The sequence below is a fragment of the Equus quagga genome, chromosome 10, assembly GCF_021613505.1.
Source record: "Equus quagga isolate Etosha38 chromosome 10, UCLA_HA_Equagga_1.0, whole genome shotgun sequence".
Taxonomy (NCBI): Eukaryota; Metazoa; Chordata; class Mammalia; order Perissodactyla; family Equidae; genus Equus; species Equus quagga.
The window spans coordinates 111,193,315-111,213,302 of record NC_060276.1 but is presented as its reverse complement, the minus strand read 5'-3'; the positions used below and the strand labels follow the sequence as shown (position 1 = coordinate 111,213,302).

Here is a 19,988-nt window from a genome sequence, read left to right as displayed (position 1 = left end):
TCAGCCAGTACCTGCTGTCTTTGCCTGAGAGCATTCTCAGGCCACAAGATTCTGTCCTGCCTGCAGGCCAGAAATGCTGGGGAATTAATGTCACCTGTAAGGCAGTTCTCAACCAGTGACTGACAGGAGGTGGTGAATAAATACCCCAGCTCTAATGAGGCAATTAACGTACATATTCTAGGGGCTAGCCCAGTGGCGTAGTGGTTAAGTTCGCATGCTCCACTTCAGTGGCCCAGGGTTCACCAGTTCAGATCCTGGGCGCGGACCTAGCACTGCTTGTGAAGCCATGCTGAGGCGGTGTCCCACATAAATGAACTAGAAGGATGTACAACTAGGATATACAACTATGTCCCGGGACTTTGGGGAGAAAAAAAAAGAGAAAGATTGGCAAAAGATGTTAGCTCAGGGCCAATCTTCCTCACCAAAAAAAGCCTTAAAAAGATTTTTTTAAAAATTAAGTTGCATATTCTACAGTCTCCCAGAATTCCCCAGCAGAATGGAGCTCTAGTTGCTCACAGTGGTAACTTGCTTGACAACATGTCGTTTATGATATTCCTTCCATTCTCTGTCTCATGTCTATATTTCTCTATCAGTGTTTCTTGTGATCACCTCCCAAATAAACTACTTAGATTCAAATCCTTGTCCAAGGGCCTGTATCTGGAGGAACCCAAATCAAGACAATTCCCTTGTCATGAGATCCTTCTGGAATTAAAAGCCAAGTTTTTAAGATGAGGTAAAACATGTAAATGACTCAACAGTGCCTAGCACACAGTAAGAGCACACTAAATGTTAGTTATTTTTGTTGTTGCATTTGTTAACCCCCTCCCTCTTATATAGCTTGTTTTAAAGTAAAATATCACCTGATGGCCTCTTCAACGTCAGTTCTAGGAATGATGTCAGATGCATTTTTAGGTGAAGTGACAAAGAAGTTGAAAGAGATTCTTGGTTTCAAATCACTCACCCACACGTCCTCCTCCCTGTGGAGAAACAAAAGGAACATTTTCTGTTGTGGCACAGAGGACACAGTAAAGAGAATGAAGATTTCTGCTGGTGAAAAGGAGATTAGGGGGAGGATCACAGGGTAGAGAGACATGGGGTAGGTCAAACAACGGAAGGATGTAATTGTCCAAAAACCTTTAACACTGCCCAAAGCACATGAACTCAACTATGTAAGGTGTGACAGCAAGTCTTGGCACTACCTTTTCTGCCACCATATAAGAACACATTTTTTTTTCAATGATAAGAAAAATTTCAAGCCGAAAACAACAGGAGACTCAGCGAGGAATCATTGGTGACCCAGGATTGTGATAAAAAATAAGGTGGGCTGCAATGGCTCAGTACCATGGACAGAGGTGGTGTGTTTACATCCTCCAACCTTGCCCCACCCAGTAAAAACTAATGATACACCCATGGGCGAGGGTAAGGAGTGGGGTTTACAACACAATGTGACAAGACTGTGCTCTGACAGCTGCCAGAGTGATTCCAATAAAACCCAAGGCAGATCCTGTGGCTTACGGCCCTCCTCACTCAGAATAAAAGCCAGTCATTAGAATGGCTTGTGAGGTCTATGTGAACTTTCTTCTCCCCTTCCCATCCCGCAGTCCCACCCTGACCACATCTCACTTGTCTTCTGTTAGCTCACTCTGCTCCAGCCACACTGGCCTCCTTGCTGTTCCTTCAACAAGTGAAAGATATTCACTCCTTCAACAGGTGAAGGATATTCATTCCTTCTACCTGCTTTTTTCCCCCAACTGAAACATTTTTCCCCATTGTCTGCATTGCTGGCTCTCTCTCCTGTTTTAGACATTTGCTCAAATATTAATTAGGCCTTTTCTGATCATTTTAGCTAAAAATGGAACTCTATACACATATATACCAGAACTCTCTAGCCCCTTTCCACTTGTATTTTTCTCCCTAGCACTTATTACCATCTAATTCTACCATATTTCACTTGTATATTTTGTTGATTGTCTGTAACACACACATAAAACATATGTATTAGAATATAAGCTCAACGAAGGCAGAGATTTCTGCCTTTTTCTTTCAGTGCAGAGGGTGGATGAGAGCATTAGGGAGAGGGGAGGGGGAGGAAAAGAAGAGATGGAAGGGGAGGAGAGAGGGGAGGAGAAAAAGAGGGGAGGGGAGAGGAGAGGAGAGGGGAAGGCCTTTTCATAGAAACAACGCTCTTGCAGTTTACAAGTCAAATAAGCCACAATCATCCCTAAATAGAGGGCCCAAATTCCAAGATATCAAAGGAGTTTATAAGTTATTAGGAGTTTTCTCTTAATTTCACTTGAATTAAAGTTTAAGCATAACATCTTCTCAGACCCAAGAGTAAGAGAAGTACTGGTTGGAGTAACTTGAGAGCACAGCAACTCAACTTACCCAAAAAGAATTGTCTGGTTTTTGGCTTTTAAAAAATACACTCTCATGGCATATGCAACAGATGACTGGAACAAGTACATTTCATTGTTATTCCATTCATACTGCAAATTCGAAAGAAAAACACTGCTCAGTGGGGATCATAGGATACATTCAAAACCTGATATTCCACAAGCATTATTTTTAAGTTTTCCAATATTCCTAAGATTCTTGCTATTTATTAAGTCAGTGACCTCCAACTTGAGTATGCATCAGCATCACCTGGCGGACTTGTTAAACCACTGAATACTGGGTCCCACCCTCAGAGTTTCTCATTCAGAATGTCTCGGAAGAGATCCAAGAATTTTCAGCTCTAACAACCTCCCATGTGGTGCTAATGCTGCTCGTCAGGAAACCACGCTTTAAGAACCCACTGAGGTCACTGACCCTTTTACTTTAGTTTGATGTAAGCTGAAATAAACACCCTAAGGGCAGGTTTATAGATGGGAGTCATGCGATTCATGGGTTTTGGTTAAAATGTCCATATATTGTAGACAAATATGCTGAGTTTTTACTATTTTTATAGTAAGTTCTCAGATATGCGTAAGTTCAAAAGAAGAAGAAACTTGAGATCCAAGGAAAAAATAATTTTGTAAACAACAAGGTAATTTGTTTGTTCTTGTCTTTCAGTGCTAAAGGAATGTGTATTTGCATAGTCTATGAAAAGCATTCACTCTTTCCTCCAGTAGTTGGCAGTAGAGATCAATGAGTGGCACAAATTTTGCGTCTCTCCTTTCCCTTTTAGGAAAAACAATTACAAGATTTCACAAAAGAATTGTTACATTCACTTCAGCTTGATATCACTGGGGTTTTGGGGAAAGTTGCTTTAATAGTAATAATATTATTAATATTACTAATAATAATCTTCTGGTTACTATTTCTATATATGAATAAAATTAAAGGCTGAGTTCTGAAAATAATGCCAAAGATCCAGTTGGACTTTGCCATGAAATAGCTTGAACTGGGCAGACATACTGGCCCTGGTATGCAGGTTTGCTAAAAGTATGATTTTGGTCTCATCAGATCAGCCCGTTGCTCAGTGAATCGGCCTCAGAACGTTACGCCATCAAACCCTCTGAAGACTATTTACAAATCCCTCACTGCATGGAAAGAGGACATGGGGACAAATGTCAAGAAAAAAGAAGATAATTGAAAAGGATCCTGATCTGCTCGATACTTTAAAGTAATTAAAATTTATTAGGCCAAGGAAGAGCTAATGAAAATACGACAGAAAGAGAAATAATCCCACAGACATTCAATGATTGTTAACAATAGGAACTTGAACTTTTAGAGTTTGGGAAGTGAGACATCTCCATTTTTATTGTTTCTTCCTTAAATGTTCATTTTTTCCTTCTACTATGTTATTTCTATTCAGATGTCTTACTTATTTATGAAAATTACACTACAACTACTGTAGAGCCTTGGACAATATTTAACTCCCCAGGAAAAGTAAGGGGGTAGAACTGCAATCTTTGGATCTATCCAATGCAAATAACAATTTTCTGTAGCACCTTGAACTATTTTATCCAATAGTTCCCGGTTGTCGTCTAATTCTGCAAAGCCTTCAGGGTGCCATGCCCCCACCCAGGCCTTTGAGCCCCATCTGCCTGAGAATACCCTCTCCTCTCCTCTTTCCCAGTCAAAGCCACTACTTCTTCAGACTGGATAACTTGAAACAGGTACTTAGGAGAAAGCAACAGCTGATTAAAGCAATTCACATGAAGGTGTAAATAATGTGATTTTCTGTAAAACGTTTTGTTATCCCAAAATGCATGTCTACGTCAGTGGTTCTCAGATTTTGCTGTGATTAGAGCCACCTGGCGAGCTTTTAGAACTCTTGATGCCACACCCCAGAGCAATTAAGTCAGAATCTCTGTGAGTGGGACTCAAGCATTCAGATTTTTTAAACACCCCATATGACTCCAATGTGCAGCCAGGTTTGAGAAACAGTGTTCTAAATCAGACCTTTCCAGTCTTTATTGTGTATACAAATCACCTGGGGGCTTGTTAAAATGCAGATTCTGATTAAGCAAGTCCAGGGTGGGGGCCTAAGATTCTGTGTTTTTAACAAGCTTCCGGGATATAGATAATTGACTAAAACAAAACAAAACAAAAGTACCAACACTAATTTTAAAAACAAAAAATCTCTCAAAATACAACCATGTCCTCTTCCTCAAATACAAGTAATGGTGGAAAGAGTGAATTGGGAGGGTGGGTATTTGATATTTAAGATTGGATGTTTTCTCATTGATCTTCATAACACTTTCAAGGTAACAAGGAAAAAGTAGACATAGCCAATCCAATAAGGAATGTGTTACTAAAAAAACCCAAAAGCCAAAGGCCAGAACCTGGGGCTTGTAGCTTTTAAGAGAACCGTGTGGCTTCTCATCCTTTGGATCACACTGGAATGGGCTTATTGTGTCCTGTTCAAGGGAGTGCATTGAAAAGTAATGGATGTGCTGTCCAGAATACTCACTGCTTTTTCTCCAAGAGCTGATTTTAGGCTTATCCTCACTTTGATGCTTTGGTCAGCATCTGATCAAAGAGAAATCAAAGACTGTTGTTACAGATGACAGATTTACCATGTGTGTTTATTTCCTTCCCCTCCCAAGATCCCACTAAAGCGATAGTAAAGGAATTTTTTAAAAGGTATAAACACACTTTTGGAAAATAAGAAGTAATGGAGGAGGGGTAAGTGCTTTCTCAAGAGTCAGGAAGCCATGGCCTAATGTGTACACAGAGGCGGTACACACCCAAAAAGTCCCAGAGAATTCCAGAGAGGCTTGAGATTGAGGTACAGCAGGGGGTGGAAAGAAGATATCAGACTGAAAACAAGGGGAATGAAAGCCAAGGTTTGGTTAAAGCCACTTTGGGGAACAGTTGATCCTCCTAACCCACGTGCTCTTGCTTAGAAAGTCTGCTGTGGCAAAAACAAGAGGTAAGCCAAGAAAGATGACATGGAATCCAGGAAGGAGTGGATTCAACCCAGGAAAGTGGCAAAGGGACGACTCAGGATGAAAACTGTGGTCCAGATTGAGAGAGGAGGACATAAGACTCTAAGAGGGAAGTCTTTAGGAAAAAATGAGACTGAAAAGAATAGATATGTTGGAATAGTTGGAAAAGATGAATGCAACATAGATAGCAAATTAAGCATGCAAAAAAAATGAGGCAGTAGAAACTTCAGGACAAACGAAAAGCCATGTAAGAAAGGATATAATAGATTCCTTGGCTCTGCAGGCATAATGATGTAAATATTGATGATTTCTTTACCGAAAATTATGATAAAGCTTTATTGGGAGAATGAGAAAGAGAGGCGCAAGAGTAGGCAGAAGTGCATGTCTAAAACTGACCAATAAAGAGATAACAATATAAACACATTGTTTAGAAATATGAAACTGCCAGAACGAATAGCATTAAATTTGTAATAGCATTAAAATTGTTAAAGGTATTTATCTCTGAAGAGCAGTATTTTATTACAATCAGTTGGGGACTGCTATACTCTTTTGTTTTAAATATGAGGCTAATAAAGCAGACTTGAAAGAGAAAGGGGGGGGGGGTGTGTGTGTGAAGCAGTTTTCACCGTGCCTGGTACATAGTAGGTGCTCAAGAAACATTGTGTTTCCTCCCAGATAAAATGGCAGCTGCCACCATAGCACAGTCAGAAGCAGGGTCTACACAGAGGGAGAACATACTATGTCACAGCCCCATAACACTGGGGCCAGAGAAGACCAGGAGAAGCAGAAAGGGAGGGATTCAAAGTGTGTCAACTCGATGTACCCACATGGACTCCAGTTGGTGCTCCATCCCACAAAAGAATTCTTGTTCTGGTCTTTCAGCCAGGTAAACAAGGGCTCAAAGTAATTGAGCAGTGGTCTTACATCCATATTCTTCACTCCTACAATACGTTCCAATGCTAAGGTCCAGGGTTCTGATTTTCCAAGGCTCAGCATTTGGCTACATGAGAAAAGGGGAGGGCGGGTTCAGGGCCTTTTGAGGAATTACAGATGTACATATATTTACATGTATGATCTATAGTTTCTCCTCTTTGGCTTGGCTAAGTTTGCTCCTGGCAGATAAGAAAATAAGGTGTGTTAACGGATGGATTAATCCTTCAATCTCTCTTCCCTTCCAATTACTACAAAGGGAGCTCTGTAGTTATGGCATGGAGAGAGGAGGTGCCCTGTCCAGGCTTCACATGGTCTAGGTTCCTGAGTGACCACAAAATAAGCATTTAACTTGTGGATGAGGACCCTTTGAGACCAAAAATTTTCTTTTTAGAACAAAGAAATCAAATTCAAACAGGCATGGAGAGGAGTGATATTAAATGATAATAGGAGAGTTTCAACTGTTTTGAAGCATTTCTTACAGCAGCTTCTGCCCAGCTTCAGTGGAATTGGAGATATCACATTTGTGCAGGGGACCTTCATGTTTAGCTGTTTGACAAAGGGCTTCTTGAAACTGGAATTGATAGATGGTCCTTGTGTAATATCTGTAAAAGAGATAAAGAAACAGAAAAGCAGTCCCATGTTTAGTTACTGTGGTAGAGTCATAGATTGGGGCATATATTTAAATTCTGAGGCCCTAGTAACCAAAGAGATACTAGTTAAATTTCTTTCTCCAGAAAGACCCAAACATGAACCCTGCAGACTCATCATAACCCACATGCATTTTTGTATCAGCTGATGAAACGGCAGTATTTTGTTAAATTTTAGCTTACATTTGCATTGTGTTTTACAGATTTAGAGCCCTTTCATATAAATGATGCCAAGCAATCCTTATGGCAGGTCAATAATATTATTTCCACTTTATCAATAAGGAGACTGAGGCTCAGCAAATTCAAGATCTGGAACTAATAGGTAAAGAACATAGGTTTTTGGACTTCAAGTTAAAAATGCTCTTTCTACTACTGAACTCTGAACTCTGACAGTAACAAGGAGACAAACAAAAATACTTTATTTCTCCCAAGGATACTATAGACTCCTTGATAGTGGAGAAGAGATTTTGCACAAGTTTTATTTAACCCAATAAATCGTGTTGAGGTAAACTGAATTGAAATTGATCATCTATTTTGAGGTTCTGGGGGGAGGTGGGTGGAAATAGAGAAATTTCAGTCTTCACTTCATAGATCCCTATTTCTTTGCCATTAGCACAGCTGTCTACAAACCATAGAAACTAAACAGTAAAAAGAAAACTGTCATTTACCGGATAAATGAGTAATCATTAGCAACATGGAACAGAGCTGCGGGGTCACAGTATGTTTCATCATGGGGCACAGGTTCCACTACCCCGACTATCTCTCGCCTTTGGGAAAAAAAGCAGATACATCAGCCGTGGGTCACGCATCATGAGAAGGCATGGTTAAGTGCAGCTTTATCAGCCAGTGGCATTTATACTGGAATTGGTTGTCAGGTGAAATAGAAACAGTGTAAAAAATTACAGAACAAAGTCCATTATGTGGTTCTCTCTTCCTTTTTAAATTCAGCTAGAATATACCATTGGAAAAATAGTTACGTCTTCAAAACACTAATTTAATAAAGTGCATTGCATGGCCAAAAATGTACAGTGAAAGTGCTCACAATTTCTCTCTGGCACTACACTTGATGTGCTCCTGGCAGACAGAATTTTCTAAAGTGGAAACTTTACTTATTCTTCAAGGCTAGCTCAAGTGTCCCCTGCTCTGTGAGGCCTCCCCCTGATCCCACCCACCTGCCAGCAAGTGAAGCCCTCCAGCTCCTTCGGCTTCTCTAGCTGCGCCTTCCTTCCCACTTCTCTCTCCATTTTATAATGATTCTCATACAGCTCCTTCTTGCCCTGTAGACCTGAGGTCCTAGAGAGCAAGGCTGTGTCTTGCTCTTCTTTACAGTTCCAGTGCCAAACAGTGCTTAATGCTAAGGAAAGGCTTCATGTATATTTGTTGAATGAATGGAGTAATTAATGCATTAGTGAATCATTTTAAGGGTCTGATTCCATGTACCTTTAAAGATAAACTAAAAGGGATCAAAAAGTAATTCGATAAGAACAAAAGGTAGAGAAACCATTTATTTGGCATTGTTTAAACTTAATACATTTGTCCTTTCTGATTGTGGGATCATTATAGACACAATTTCAGTAACACTCAAACGCTAGAAACAGTTATTACAGATGCTGCCTCCTTCCTCCCAAGTAGGATTTAAGTTAACAGAGAATCTTGGCAGAAGAGTGGCACTGAGTTAAACTTACGGATATGAGGCTGAATGTTACGTAGGTAGATCTTCACTACGAAAAGGAAAAATAAGAAAAACAAAGAAAAATAATTGGCAGGAGTCTGACTAATACATGGTAGGGAGAAGATTTCTTTTCTATCTCTCTCTCTCTTTCTTCCTTCCTTTCTGTCTTCTTTTGTAATTCTTCCATCCCAAACCTATTTATTTCATATCTGCATGTGCCAGGCACACTGTGCAAGGCACTTGGGATACAGTGATGAATAATGTAGTACTGAAACTATTGAAAGGGATCTCTATCTGTTGTCCAAATGTTCCAGGCTCTCTCTGGCTTGGAATTCTCTCCGTTCCCCTCTACATATACCTAGGTATCTCCCACATCTTTCTCAGAGCTCAACTTAGATGCCTCCCCTCATCTGACCCACGAGATTGGGCCTTGGATCTCCCTGTGGATGCTCATGGATCCCTATACCCTCTCATCGCAACAGAACACATTGCAGTAGTTTCATTTTCCACATCCCTCCATAGACTAAAAATTCTTTGAAGTCAAGGAGAAGGTCTAAAATCATCAGCACTGGATCCCCAGTGCTGTGCCTAAAATGTAGATTAATATTTTTGTTTAAAAGAGAGGATAAAAGGATAAATAAAAATGAATAAATTGTTCACTTTCTAAATAATATCACAGTTTAACGGGTGACCCAACACTTAAGAAGATAGAGCATAAGAAGAAGTGTCACCTAATCCTGCTTGGGTAGGGGGCAGAGCCAAGGAAATGTTACCTGAGAAGGCACCCAAATCGAGACTTAAGTTAAAAAGATGCTGTTAATATGTGTGTGTCTGTATGTGTGTGCGTGTGTGTGGCGTGATGGCATTCCCCTGGCCTAACGTACTTCTCTCTCATTTTCCCATATTTAACCCCACATCACCAGATTTCAAGATTTAGCTGTTGAAATCCCAGTTATTCTGACTGTGAAGAATTCTCTGAGAACTCCAATCCCGGTTGTCTTAGACTGAGTTCTCACAGAAGCAGACCCTGACACAAGGTCCTGGGAAATGATCCCAGGACACATTAGCAAAGGAATGAGGAAGTGACACAGGGAAAGGAAAGCAGCCCCCCAAAAGGGTGTTTTCAAGCAAATCACTACCTCAGAATTCTCCCGGCAAAGGGTAAGGAAGCTGATTTTATTACTTATCCACCCATTCCCATCAGGTATTGGTTAAGAGCTGATGGGGTGGCATTATTTCCTCAGTCCTTCCTGCCACATGAGGGTTCTAAGGGTCAGAGGAAGCCTGCAGGCAATACAATACATATACTGGTACTATATACGTGATGTGATGTATGTGTGTGTATATATATACAGGCCAGCCAAATGCTTTTAAATAAACAGCAAACTCGTGAGAAAACCTTTACAGATTTCGTGTTCATTGACTTACTTCATCTCCCACCACTTTTTCATCCACTCCTCTTTGGGAATTTCACCCTTAAAGACCATCCACCTCCACTTTTCTAACATGTAAGTAAACGGTAGAGTTCCAACAATTGTAAGTGCTTGTTTGAGGAGGAAGTTTATTTCTGTTTCTGAAAGTAAAATGGAAAAGGATAAATATTAAGATGAGGATGACATTGGATGTTTGTGTCAGAAAATTTCCTAATCTCAAGATATTATTCCCCAAATATACTTACTATAAGGATGATTCCATGAGAAATATTGACAGTGGACATAATAACATGTACATATTCACTTTCTCAGCCAAGGGCTTTGGAGTAGGGTGAAGCCTTAGATAGAACAGGTGAATAAATCCACAAGTAACTCCTAATCCTCATTTTTTTCACTAGTTTCAATTGCATTCCTTATACTTCTCATCAGAGCTGATTAGGGCTATTTCATCTACTTTCGCAGTCATGCTGTTTATTCTTGTAAGCACCATGAAGGCAGTGAGTGATCATGTCTCATTCAAGACTGTATATCTAGCCCGGTGTGTGCTTCATGATTCCCTCTGTGAGTCTTTGTCAAATAAGCAAATATTAAACAGATGTGGCCAAAAGCCAGTAAACCAGGGAGGAAAAAAGCAAACGAAAAAAAGCCTCCCTGGAGGCAACCATCCACTGGATAATCACAAGTACAATAAAAAACCAACCCGATTAAAACATGGGCAGAGGACTTGAATAGACATTTTGCCAAAGAAGACATACGGATGGCCAACAGACACATGAAAAGGTGCTCAACATCACTAATCATCAGGGAAATTCCAATCAAAACCACAATGAGATACTACTTCTCACCTGTCAGAAAGCTATTATCAAAAAGACAAAAAATAACAAGTGTTGGTGAGGATGTGGAGAAAAGAGAACCCTCGTACACTGCTGGTGGGAATATAAACTGGTGCAGCCACTAGGAAAAACAGTATGGAGGTTCCTTTAAAAATTAAAAATAGAACTGGGGCTGGCCCCGTGGCCGAGTGGTTAAGTTCGCGCGCTCCGCTGCAGGCGGCTCAGTGTTTCGTTGGTTCAAATCCCGGGCGCGGACATGGCACTGCTCATCAAACCACGCTGAGGCAGCGTCCCACATGCCACAACTAGAAGGACCCACAACGAAGAATATACAACTATGTACTGGGGGGCTTTGGGGAGAAAAAGGAAAAAAACAAAATCTTTAAAAGAAAAATAGAACTATCATATGATCCAGCAACCACTTCTGGGTATTTATCCAAAGAAAATGAAATGAAAACACTAATTTGAAGAGATACAAGCACCTCCATATATTCATTGCAGCATTATTTATAATAGCCAAGATATGGAAGCAACCTAATTGTTCATAGATAGGTGAATGGATAAAGAGATGTGACATACACACACACACACTGGAACATTACTCAGCCACAAAAATAATGGAATCTTGCCATTTACAACAACACAGAGGGACCTAGAGGCTATTATGCTAAGTGAAATAAGTCAGACAGGGAAAGACAAATACGGTGTGACTTCCCTTATATGTGGAATCTAAAAAACATAACAAATGAACAAACAAGACAAAATAGAAACAGACTCATAGGTACAGGAAACAAACTCGTGGTCATGAGGGGGGAGCAAAATAGGTGGAGGGAATGAAGAGGTACAACTTCCAGTTATAAAATCATTATGTCATGGGGATGTCACGTACAGCATAGGGAATATAGTCAATAATACTGTAATAACTCTGCATGGTGACAGATGGTGATCATTTCACAGTGTATATAAATATTAAATCACTATGATGTACACCTGAAACTAATAGGATATTGTATGTCAATTATACTTCAATAAAAAAAAGAAGTACAATGTACTTTAAATGTACTGGCATCCTCCTTACCTGGGTTTAAAATGCTTTAACAAATTGTGTTATCCCATTATCCTTTATTAGTGACATAAAAAGGCAGTAGAGCTCATCTCTAGTGTACAAATGAAGCTCACTGAAATGTAATCGGGGGATATTATCTGCTTGGCACGCCACCCTATCTCTAGTGTCTAGAAAAATGTCTTGCACGTACTATGTGCTCAATAAATATTTTTGGAAGAAGAAAGGAACAGAGAGAGAGGGAGGGAGAGAAGGAACAAAGGAACTTATTTGTTTAACCTTATTTGCACATCAGAGGCAGAGCCAAGGAAAGAGGTAGGAGTTTTTTAAACCAATGGTTTAACCATGTCTAGTACAGTACTGTCTTAGTGATTCAACTATCTTTGCCTGCTGTCAGGGAATATCAAAAATGATAAAAAAACAAATAGCTGTCTGTTAATTGACTTGAGAATGATATTTTAAAATTAGGAAACAGGTGTGATTACCGTGAACTCCCTTTCCTTTGTTGCTCCCTTCATGGGAGGATGGCACTACTTGTCTATTCCCCACTGGGTCTGAGCCTATGCTAACTTTTTCAGCAATGATGATAGGTTTACACTGACCTATTCCCAGACCCTTGTAAGATTACCAAGGTCTGAAGCCAGAAATCAAGGTAAAGTGAATTGCCCACAAGAGGATGGAGCTCATGACCTTGACCTCATTGACCAAACGTTCCAGCCAGCAGAGCTGATGTTTATGGCCCAAATAGTTGAAACAAGTGGAGAGAAACACACGAAAGAGAAAAACATATTTGACTCTAAGTGTCCTCCTTTTACAAAAAAGAACCAAAAGCCATGGCATCCTCACTGAAGACTCTAGATCTCTTGAACATTTATTGTGTTCCATCAAGTCCAAGCCATCCAAAGAGAAACAGGCTGCCTCAGGCAAAGATGGATCTGAGGGGGCGTTGGAGGGGCAACTTCATGATTCAGATGGATGAACAAAATGTTTCAGTCCCTTCCAATCTTAATATTCTTCCACCTGTTCTTTAAGAATTCCCAAATTTTGACTTACACTTTGCTTTGCATAATATTATGGGAAAGCTTTAGATCAGGGCTCTGGTTCTGGTTCTCTCACATTGCTTTTTGACCTCGAGCTAGTTACTTTCCCTCTCCTGTCTTTAGTTTTCTTCCTCTGCAAAACAGTTTTTAGATTCTGTTCCAGGTCTAACATTTTGGAAAGTTTTTACCTAGAACCAGAGGGATCTAATCAGAACTCTTGACACTAATTAGCTAGGTGACCTTGAAAAAGCCATTTCAGTTCTGTGGGCTCGTTTTAGCATCTTTTGAAAAATCTTCTGTTAGATGTTTCTTGGAGTCCCAAGGCCATTCATTCAGTTACCTCTCTTATGCCCTTTTCAAAGATACAAAACCACAAGTTGGCATGTTGTGATACATACTTAAAATTTTTTTTACCAGTAGCAATTCCCAGTTACCCATATATACCTTATACTATATGTGGAAAAAATTAATATATATCCTACGCGTGAAAATAAATACCTTGGCCCACATCTGACTAAAGAATCCCAAAACCAAGCCCTGAAAAAATGTCCATACCACTGTCTTCATAAAAATCAGGTGGCAGAAGACCAATGGCTTTCAGATGGTTAGGTGTAGCTGCAGAAAGTGACATGATTTCCCCAACAGCTTCATGGAACCCTTCATTAGCTCCATTTCTTAGCAGGTAGGGTTGTACAGCATATGCCATGTCATACTGGATGTGTCCCATCTCATGGTGGGCTGTCAGGAAGTCATCCATTGTCACCTTTGTGCACATCTTGATCCTGCACAAAAATGGGCAAGATTAAAATGAAGCTCACTGAATTTCATTTAGTCATCACAGTAGAGTTGTATGGGATTTGGGTAGCATGGATCATCTTTCCAAGATTTATTCACCAATGAATTTTGAGGACCTACCTTTTATGTCCTAGAAACTGTAGTAGGTGCTCAATATAAAGTTACGGGCAGGTGAATCCTGTTCTCCTGCTCACAGACTAATGGAAATAAAGATAAGCAGAGTCTTCTACTACAAAAACTCTGAGGCAGGTACTCTGTAAGTGATGAGTAGACCTGACCTTGGGCATAAAAATGAGTGAATGCAGGCACAGTTTCCTAGAAGCACCGAGAAGGGCATAGCTGAGGATAAAATAAGCGATCTGGATCTTGATCAACATTCGGGAGTTTGCCAGGTAGATGGCAGGGAGGGACAAGTGGTTGACATTCCTGGAAGTGCTCAATGAGAAAGTCTTGAGAAAAGAATGTGGCATTCTGGACACTGCAGGAAATTTGGTATAGCCAGAATAGAGAAGGAGGAGGAGGAGAGGCTGGAAATTGATATTCGGGAATCATTTCATGTAAGTCAAGGAGTGGATGTGACGGCCCATGATGCAGGCAAAGAGTGGCAAGAAAAGAGGGCCAAGACAAAGCCTTAAGAGATCCCAGTACTTACAGAGTGGAGAGAGGAAGATGATTCAGAGGACATGACAGAGAGAGAAGTCAAAGACGTCCAGAAGAGGATGACAGTGCAGAAGCCAGTGAGAAATGGCATTTCAAAGACAACTCATAAATGCTGTCTAATGCTGCTGTGGCCCAAAGAAATAAGGTCTGCGTTTGGCAATTAGGTGGTGGTCTTTTTCAACTTGGCAAGAGCAGTTTCATTCAGGTGAGTGTAGGGATCACATTTCACCAGGTTCCCAAATTAATTTTCCTACCACTCTGACCATGTCATCCCTCTGAAAAACACCCTGTAAGGACTCCCCACTGCTCAAGAATAAACTCAACCTCCTTTATACACCCCAATAGGACTTGCTTTTCTAACTTGGTTTTTCTCTATTCTCTTTTGAAACAATTATAAGAATAGCTACTATATATTTAATGTCTACTGTATGTACGATCCTGTGCTAGGAAACTTACGTATACTTACTCATTTTTAAGCCTCACTCTAGTACTGGAGTCAGTAAACTATGGCCTGTGGCTGACCACCTGTTTTGATAAATAAGGTTTTATTAGAACACAGCCACACTAATTTGTTTATGTATTATCTATGGCTGCTTTCATGCCACAATGGCAGAGCTGAGTAGTTGCAACAGAGACCCGCAAACCCTAAACTATTTATTGTTTGACCCTTTACAGAAAAGGATTGCCAACCCCTACTCTAGCGGATGCTGCTGGGTCTCTACCCAGATCTGCTTTATCAGACAGATCCACCCATCTCCCAGTTGCCTCAGTCATAGTCGTTAAAGACCAACGGCCGCTTCCTTCTTCACCACCTTTGGCTAAATGGGAGGTTCCTCAGCCAGGAGGTTAAGTGCCCCCACCCTCTGGGGCAGTCCACAGCCAATGACTGACTAATAGAGGGGTACAAAAGGCCAGTCCTCTTGTCTCAAAAGTGTGACCAACTCTGTGGTACAAATCATGCTCCCGAGAGCCCTGTGAGATCAGGCTGAGGCCAAGTCTCCGGCAGAGACCGCATCTTCACTGAACTTTTTCCCCTGCGCCATTCTGCTTCCCTCGCTCCCCTTGGCCTGAAAGCTCTCCCTCAGTGAAGCACTTGTACAAGAATCTCCCTCTCAGCCTAGGGAACCCAACCTAAGACACTCACAAACCTGCAACCTAGAAATTACTATTCCACTTTATAGATTAAGACACTGAAACCCAAGAAGGTTAAATACTTTGCCCAAGGTTGCCTAGTCATTAAGTGACACACCTGGAATTTGAAAGCCTATGTTCCTTCTGCCATATCACCCAGACCCTTCTTCACATGCCTTTTATACTAGCCTAACTTGCTGACTCCAGAAAACAACGTCAGGTCCTCCCTCTCCGCATTTGATTCTGCTGTTGTCCCAGCCCAGTGTCTGCCTCCCAGCACCATCTACCCAAGCCCCTCTCGTCTTTCAAGCCCAATTCAAATGCCACCTGAAAAGCCCTGTCTGAGCCTACTCCCTATTCCAGGTATGGTCAGTTCTCTTCCAGTTCCCTATAGAATGTTCTCTATGTTTCTCTTATGACGCATACCACTTTCTCTCTTTTATCCTGTCCTGTCTCACTCACAACAGGGAAACGGAGGGGAAGATCAATTCCTGATTCACACATCCATGTTCCATAAATCTTAGCACCAAACCTTTCCTAATGGGGGCCCCACCATACCCATGACCATACAACTCTAATGTGTGCATATTATTTCAAGTGAGGTAAATTGTCTAAAGGTTCAATTTTGCTGACAATCCCCTTTTCCTGGGAAAGCCAAGATGTGCTCTCACGGACTCCCAGCCTTCGTTCAAGGAGAGTTCATTCAACTCTTCTGTGCTCAGAGAAGCAGAGAAGTAATCCAAATTCATCCTCATCCCTGCCACCATTGTCTCCCACTTTAGTACCAGCCATGTGAGTATCAGCCTCGCTACCTGAAGTCACCCTTCCCCAGGTCCCAGGCTGTGGGGTGGCAGACAACTTTCCGGCCATCGCCTGGCTCAGTTAGCATGGAGTTTTCCCAGAATCCTTGAGTCATATTAGGAAGGCCAACAGACACAAAGAACTTCTCAGCCTCCTCGAATATCCTCTTTGCATCCCAGCTCTGGAAAAAAAAGAACAGCACTTAATTCTAGAATTAAAATAAAAGCATTGTTTCTGTTAGATATGTGCATAAGCATAACATTTCTATAAGGTGATTTGGTGAAATGTATGGACAGCTTTCAAAGTGTTTATGCCCTTTGTCTCAGTAATCCTGTCTCTAGGGACCTAACCTAGGAAATTCTCAGAAATTAGGTCCAAGAATTACATTTAAATGTTTTTTTGAAAAATAAAAAAATGTGTTTTTTTGTTTATTATTTTTAATTGAAGTACATTTGATATATAACATTGTGTAAATTTAAGGTGTACAACATGTAAAATGACTTTTAATACGGAAAAAAGTGGAAACAACCACCAGAATGGTTAAATAAGTGATGCCTTTGTGGAATGGAAAATCTAAATAAATTAGATTTTTAAAGAATTTTTATTGATTTTTTAAAAAATTTAATAGTAAGAGAGAAAATACAATATACAAACCACTTATATAGTATAATCTTAATGAGGAAAAACACAAAATATTAACGGTAGACTGAGTGAGATTATGTGTGATGTTTTTTGTCTTTATTCTTTATATTCAAGTATAAAGATAAACAACAATGACCTTCTCCTTGCTAAAAACTATTCACCTCAAGCCAAGCATCATTGATTGAGGCCCTTCCAGGGGCAAGGCCCTGGTATTAGGCTCAGTGGAAGACACAAACAATAATGTGGACATGAAGAAGTGGGCTTTCAGAACCAAAAAGGCCTGCATGTGACCCAGCAGCCAATGAGTACTTGGGCCTTGGCTTCATAGTCTGTATGGGAATCTAAACTTTCAGAATGTTCTGGAACTTGAGAGGGGCAGCAGTAGGTGTCTGCCATTCAGCAAACTCTCTGGGAGCTACTGTCCCTGGAGCTGACCAAGACCTCTTTGGAGATAAGGCCCACATCAGGCAAACTAAGTTTCATTTATGTAATTGCAGATACTTCATGAATCACTTTTAGTGACACAGAAAACTTCCTCTGATCTCAAAGATCAGTGAAGTCTGGTTTTTCTCCTATGTCAGCCTTGGGGATTTGAAACAGGATATGACGCTATGGATTTTTTTTATTATTAACCTTTAAAGGCTTAATTTCATGCAATATTAGTATTATTAATTAGTATTTATTATTATACAGAGAGAACGTATACCAAAGCAACGTAGACTAGTAAGCACAGTTAACATCTGTTGAGTGAAGAATGAGTGAACAGAAAACCAGACTGGAACTATTAGGAGTTCTGAGTTCAAACCTCAGTTGCCACTGACTGTCTTTGTGCCTTCGGGCAAGTCATTTCCCCGAGCCTCAGTTTCCTCACCTACAACATGGAACTATCACAATATCTGTCCTGGCAGTCTCATAGGTTTGTTGTAAAGATAAACTTAGGAGAGGTAGTGGGTATAAAACCACTGTGGATAGGCTAAGGAGCGACATAAAGATGGGCTTCTGCTGCTGCTCAGCTACAAAATAAGGCTAGAATAGCTGTAGAATTTTGAGGCCCCTGCAGCTTTACATTTTTATTCTGCTGTGGCCTTTTCCCAGGAGTATGTTACGTATGTGAGGGTGTTCATTGCATTGCTGCTTACAGATTTAAAACTGTTAGCAAGCAAAAGTCCAGGAATGCATAAATAGTAAAGTAAATAAATTATGGTGCAACTATCTGAAGAGATTTTATACAGCCAATAGAAGTATGATTATGAATTCTACCCAGAAATGTAGACTATTAGCTGAATAAAGAAAAATATACAACTATAATATGATTCCATCAATGGAAGGGAACACAGAGAATTTAAATAATTTTACCAAGATGGTAACAAAAACATGATTTAAAAATTATTTTAGAGACTCTTCTAATATTTCTAACAGCAATGATTTTTTAAATATGCAAAAATCTAATGATATCCTTTATTTTACTATTCATAGAGATTACTGACTAATTGCTTAGCAATGAGTAACTTTGGAAAGAGTGATGCCAATCAGTTGATAATTCCACATCTTGCTGCTTAATGGAAAACTCAGGGTATCTCCATTTTTAATATCTCTTAGCAAGATCAATACCATACCTGTTATTCAAGGTACTTGGTGTCACTGACATTGTAAACCACCTTTCCATGAAAAGATAGCTACATAAAAAAAAGTTTAAATTAGCTTGAATTTTTTTTTATTTATATGGTTTTTATACGCAAAAGATAAGAAGAGAAGGCATAAAAAGAATTTGAGAATTCAGACTTGGTTTTCAAGGCCTCTTCTTCCTACCTGGTCCACCATTGCATCGGTAACATCTATGTTTGGTTTCTGTCCAAAGGGGACTGTCAAAGAGTATAGATTTGTCCAAAATCTACCCCACATATCACCTATTTTAAAAAAAGATTCATTAATACATGACAAAGACAGCAGAAGTATAGACCTGATTTTACATAGTGAAAGAGGTGGGATTGGTAAATGGGCCATAAAAAATAATCTTGAGGGAAGATGCCTAGTTTAAATAAACTTTTTAATTTTTTGTGGTAACATTGGCTTATAACATTATATAAATTTCAGGTGTACATCATTATATTTTGATTCCTGTGTAGATTACATCATGTTCACCACCCAAAGACTAATTATAATCTATCACCACACACATGTGCCATATGGTATTCTAGATTTAATCCAGAATGCTACGTATGCATGACATGAGCTTTTCAAACACATATATTTTATTTGGCCTCAGCTTCTGGGGTGGGGAGGCGGGGAGGGGAGGATGGCTATTCTCTGGAGGGGAATTACGAGGTTTAATAAAGGGCCCCAGGTCTTGCATGGTCGACGAGGCTCCGTGGCAGAATCCAAAGTTCTTGGAAGATTAATTCTCCTCTTAAACTAGGCATCTTCCTTCATGATGAAGATTTCACTCATTATTCATATGATCCCAAACCAAGTACTTTTCAGCAAAAGTAATTGGTGAAGTTTAGAATGAAGCTTTCACTCAGGCTATACGTTAATTCTAGAAAGCCTTTCTCTCGCCCCTGACCACCTCCAGCCTACCAAGTTTCTTTTCTCTGACGATATAACTAAAATCCTAAACTCCACCTCAAGAGTTTAGCCAACCAACTTGAATGGTAAAACTTATTTTCCTCATTTCCACTCTCATTTGAACTTGGTGTTCTTTCTCTAGTTATCTTAAATACCCCTTTATCCTTTAGATTGTTGCCAACATAATAACTCTTTATGTATAAAATAAAGTAACGCAATACAGAACGATTTAAAATGGCTTTCTGTTGAAGAAAGTGCCTTCAAAATGTGATTTCTATAATGTTACTCACTTCATTCACAGAATTTTTCAAAAGTTTTATGTTGGGTCTCATTCTAAAAAACAGCTTTATTGGTGGAAAGAATAAAGAACAGTGTACACAAAGAATTCCTGGAGTTTC

The 19,988-nt window shown here is 40.0% G+C and overlaps 1 protein-coding gene across 1 annotated transcript in view; it reads right to left on the bottom strand.

Annotated features, from left to right (window-relative positions):
- Positions 1 to 19,988, bottom strand: part of ACE2 (angiotensin converting enzyme 2) — a 44,124-nt gene that overhangs the window by 4,561 nt on the left and 19,575 nt on the right. The window contains exons 7-16 of the mRNA XM_046672646.1: positions 18,835 to 18,932; positions 16,395 to 16,564; positions 13,552 to 13,778; positions 10,056 to 10,200; positions 7,624 to 7,722; positions 6,788 to 6,910; positions 6,203 to 6,375; positions 4,898 to 4,956; positions 2,386 to 2,486; positions 861 to 977 (exon numbers count right to left, since the gene is read on the bottom strand). Coding sequence (XP_046528602.1) covers positions 861 to 977; positions 2,386 to 2,486; positions 4,898 to 4,956; positions 6,203 to 6,375; positions 6,788 to 6,910; positions 7,624 to 7,722; positions 10,056 to 10,200; positions 13,552 to 13,778; positions 16,395 to 16,564; positions 18,835 to 18,932 — 1,312 coding nt within the window. The remainder of the gene's footprint in view (positions 1 to 860; positions 978 to 2,385; positions 2,487 to 4,897; positions 4,957 to 6,202; positions 6,376 to 6,787; positions 6,911 to 7,623; positions 7,723 to 10,055; positions 10,201 to 13,551; positions 13,779 to 16,394; positions 16,565 to 18,834; positions 18,933 to 19,988) is intronic.